At 47.9% G+C, this 3,490-nt stretch overlaps 1 protein-coding gene across 1 annotated transcript; it reads right to left on the bottom strand.

Moving 5' to 3' along the window:
- Positions 1 to 1,960: 1,960 nt before the first annotated feature.
- Positions 1,961 to 3,178, bottom strand: LOC123129712 (G-type lectin S-receptor-like serine/threonine-protein kinase At1g34300). The gene has a single exon (XM_044549768.1). It carries the CDS (start codon positions 3,176 to 3,178, stop codon positions 1,961 to 1,963), a length of 1,218 nt encoding a protein of 405 aa, XP_044405703.1.
- Positions 3,179 to 3,490: the final 312 nt, after the last annotated feature.

Raw genomic sequence — 3,490 nt, 5'->3', positions numbered from 1 at the left:
AAGCGCTACTACTAAGTAGCAGTAGCACTTAGTTTTGACCAGCGCTACTGCTATACCTCTGTGTATAAGGTTTTCCCTAGTAGTGAAATAGCAAGACTCAAGTAGTGTTTGGGTAAGGCCTTTGAAGTCCTAGATCAAGGCACTCAAATACTTCTTGGCATATAAGTAGTCAGGTCTGCCAAAGGGATTGCACTATCTCAAAGGAAGTATACTTTAGATCTCCTAAGCGATGTTGGAATGCTAGAATGTCGGGCAACATCAACTCCAATTGATCAAAAGCACAAAGTGATAGCTCAGTCAGGAGAGCCAGTGAATAAGGAGAGCCATCAAAGATTATTTGGGAGGTTGTTGTACTTGTATCATGCAGCACCAGACATTGCATTTGCAGTAAGTGTTGTGATCACATACATGCATGAGCCTAGAAGTGAACATCTTGAGGTGATACATAGAATATTGAGGTACATGAAAGGTACTCCTGGGAAACGATTGTTGTACAAGAGTAACAGACACCTTGCTGTAGATGGCTAATGTCATGCTGATTGGGACATCTGCCTGGATGACAGGAGATCAGCCTTAGGCTATTGTGTTTTTGTAGGAGGAAATCTAGTGTTCTGAAGAAGCAAGAAACAACTTGTTGTTTCCAAATCAACCGTAGAGGCTGAATACAAAGCCATGTCTCAGGAAAATATAGTGACCTTTACATCGTTTACTACCCATATATTTAGTTGTTTTGTTCATGTCCTTCTCTATTACTCAGTAGTTCATGACATGTTCATGACGTACATCCTCCCCTTTGTCTATATGATTCTAATTGTACATTTACGTTTATTCTTTTTGCCAAAACTTACTATAGAGGTCAATGCATGGTTTCCCTCATTAGATTTCATGAAGCTTCTATTTCAACTGCAATCACCATGGAAGATTTTTCTTTAGGGAAATGGTTGCCCATCGAGCACTAGACTTTGTTTTGCTTCTAGAATGAGCATGTGCATCTATGTTTTATTGTTCACATCATAGAACCATGTTTTCTAATCAGGAAGTTTTCATTTGCTTGTGATTTTTCTCATCACTGTTATCATTATGATCTATACCTCAGCCTTATCATGTGAATCAAAATGGCAAAGGCATAGTTTAAACTTCTGTTGTGCAATGCAATGTATTGCTATGATGATCTTAACTATATAAGCAAACACAAGCTGCGAGTACTCTTACATATTGATTTTTGTTAAAAAAAAGGTATTCACATAGGACCAATGACATATCGTGGCGACGAATGTTCCGTGCCATGTATTACCATGATGATATTAACCATTTTCAAATGAATACAAAAAAAAACACAAATCCTAAGAGCGAATACTCTTGTGCTATGATGATCTTATATATCGGCTTCCTCTCCGTATTCACGTGAAATATAGCGTGCATCTGTTCGATCAACCATCTCTCTCGCCAGAACCGATTACTTCAGGATCCGGTACAAACACTCTCACGCTACTGACGCAAACATTGACTATCATATTTGTAACCCGTTCAGTCTATAACACATTGGATTTTAGAATGATAGCTGAAATGTATACTTCCTACTTTGTAAAATATATTGATCATGTGATGAATGAACCTATGTTTTCCAATTTGCCTTTATAGATTGCTTGCCTTATTATAACACCTAAAGTGCACACATATAATTTTTTCTGTCTTAATCGAAATCAGTGAATGCAAATAAAAGAAAATGGCAACCCAGCTTTACTATCACGCAATACATTTCGTCGTGACACATCAACAGGGCGCGGGCATAGCTAGTTTATTTAATGCCATTAGATATATGTTAAGATACAGTGAATGTACATACCATAGCTTAGTAATTAGGCTGAATTATGTAGTGCAGTTTGATGCCTGAATTCTGCAGGGTGATGCATATATAGTGGTGGTGGGTAGGCATGCTTGCATTGCATCTCATCTCATCTCATTTCTTGTGTGAAGATAGACATGATTGTTGGCTGCTAGCTACGTCCGACGATACCACATTGATCCACAGGTTGGCCACGAGATACTGGAATGGGTTGGGCGGCGGAGCGATCTCCATCTCCCCCTCCAGCATCTTCACCACCGCGCTCATCGACGGCCTCGCCGCCGGCCGCTGCTGCACGCACCAGAACGCCACCTTGCACATCCTCTCCACCACCTCTCTGCTACTGCTACGCGTGTCATCCACGTCTGTTGGCAACACGAGCTCCATTAGATCGCTGGCCTCGTACCTGGTCCATGCGACCATGGGAAACCACGGCTGGCTGCTCTCCGAGCCCGACGCGGCATCGTCCTCGCAGTGGAAGCTGCTACCGCGGCCGACGATCTTGAGGAGGAGCATGCCGAAGCTGTATACATCGCACTTCTCCGTGATGCGTAGCTCCGTCCACACCTCCGGTGCGGCGTACCCGGGGGTGCCGCGCCCGCCGGACAGGGAGACGTGCGTGTCGGCGCGGCTGACGAAGCGCGCGAGGCCAAAGTCGGCCACCTTGGGCGTGAGGGTGGCGTCGAGGAGGACGTTGCCGGGCTTGATGTCGTAGTGCACGATCTTGTGCTGACACTCCTCGTGGAGGTACCTGAGGCCTCTGGCGACGCCGGTGGCGATGGCAGCCACCGTGGTCATGCTCACCTCAGCGCCGGCCCTGCGGGCGGAGGACAGGTAGTCGTCGAGCGAGCCGTTCGGCATGAACTCGTAGACGAGCGCACGTGTGGCGTTGGCGTCGAAGCAGAAGCCGTAGAGCCTGACGAGGTTGATGTGGTGCGTCCTGCCGATGGTGCCCATCTCCGCCATGAACTGCTCCTCGGACGTCTTGGTGTCGAGGCCAGGGTGGAGCACCTTGACGGCCACGGCGAGGCCGTTGGGGAGCGCGCCTCGGTAGACGGTGCCGAAGCCGACGGTCCCAAGGCGCATGGAGTAGTTGCGCGTGATTCCGGTGAGCTGCTCCGCCGTGAACCGGATGGGCTTCTCCTTGGCCATGTCCAGCACGAAGCGCTCGACCGTGGCGTTCCTCATCACGTGTTCCGGCACCACCGCCAAGCTCTTGGCGATACGGTTGAGACACCACCTGGCGCCTCTGTAGGCGCATACGAGCGCCACGCCGCATCCGAAGATCGCCGCGACCAAGATCACGATCATGGCGGCGTCCAACCCGCTCATGTCGGTCGATCAGGGGGCAGATGAGATGCTACTCAACTGAGCAGATCTAGCAAGGGTAAGCTGCTGAACTGCTAACACGGCCGCTCACGCTCAGTCATATATATGTGGTGATGATGGGCGGCATGGGAAACGAACCGCATGTGGCGGCTGCACTATTTGTGTTTCTAGAATTTAGACACCACGAAAACCCAACCATTTTGTTGCTAGTATCCATATATGTATAATGCCCGCCGCTTTGGTAGCTTCTCTGTTGACCCAACATGTAAGAGTCTTGGTCAGTTCCAACAAGTCAGAGTAATCCAAACATGTCAG

The sequence above is a fragment of the Triticum aestivum genome, chromosome 6A (assembly GCF_018294505.1).
Source record: "Triticum aestivum cultivar Chinese Spring chromosome 6A, IWGSC CS RefSeq v2.1, whole genome shotgun sequence".
NCBI classification, from domain to species: Eukaryota; Viridiplantae; Streptophyta; class Magnoliopsida; order Poales; family Poaceae; genus Triticum; species Triticum aestivum.
This window is presented reverse-complemented; position numbering and strand designations above follow the sequence as displayed.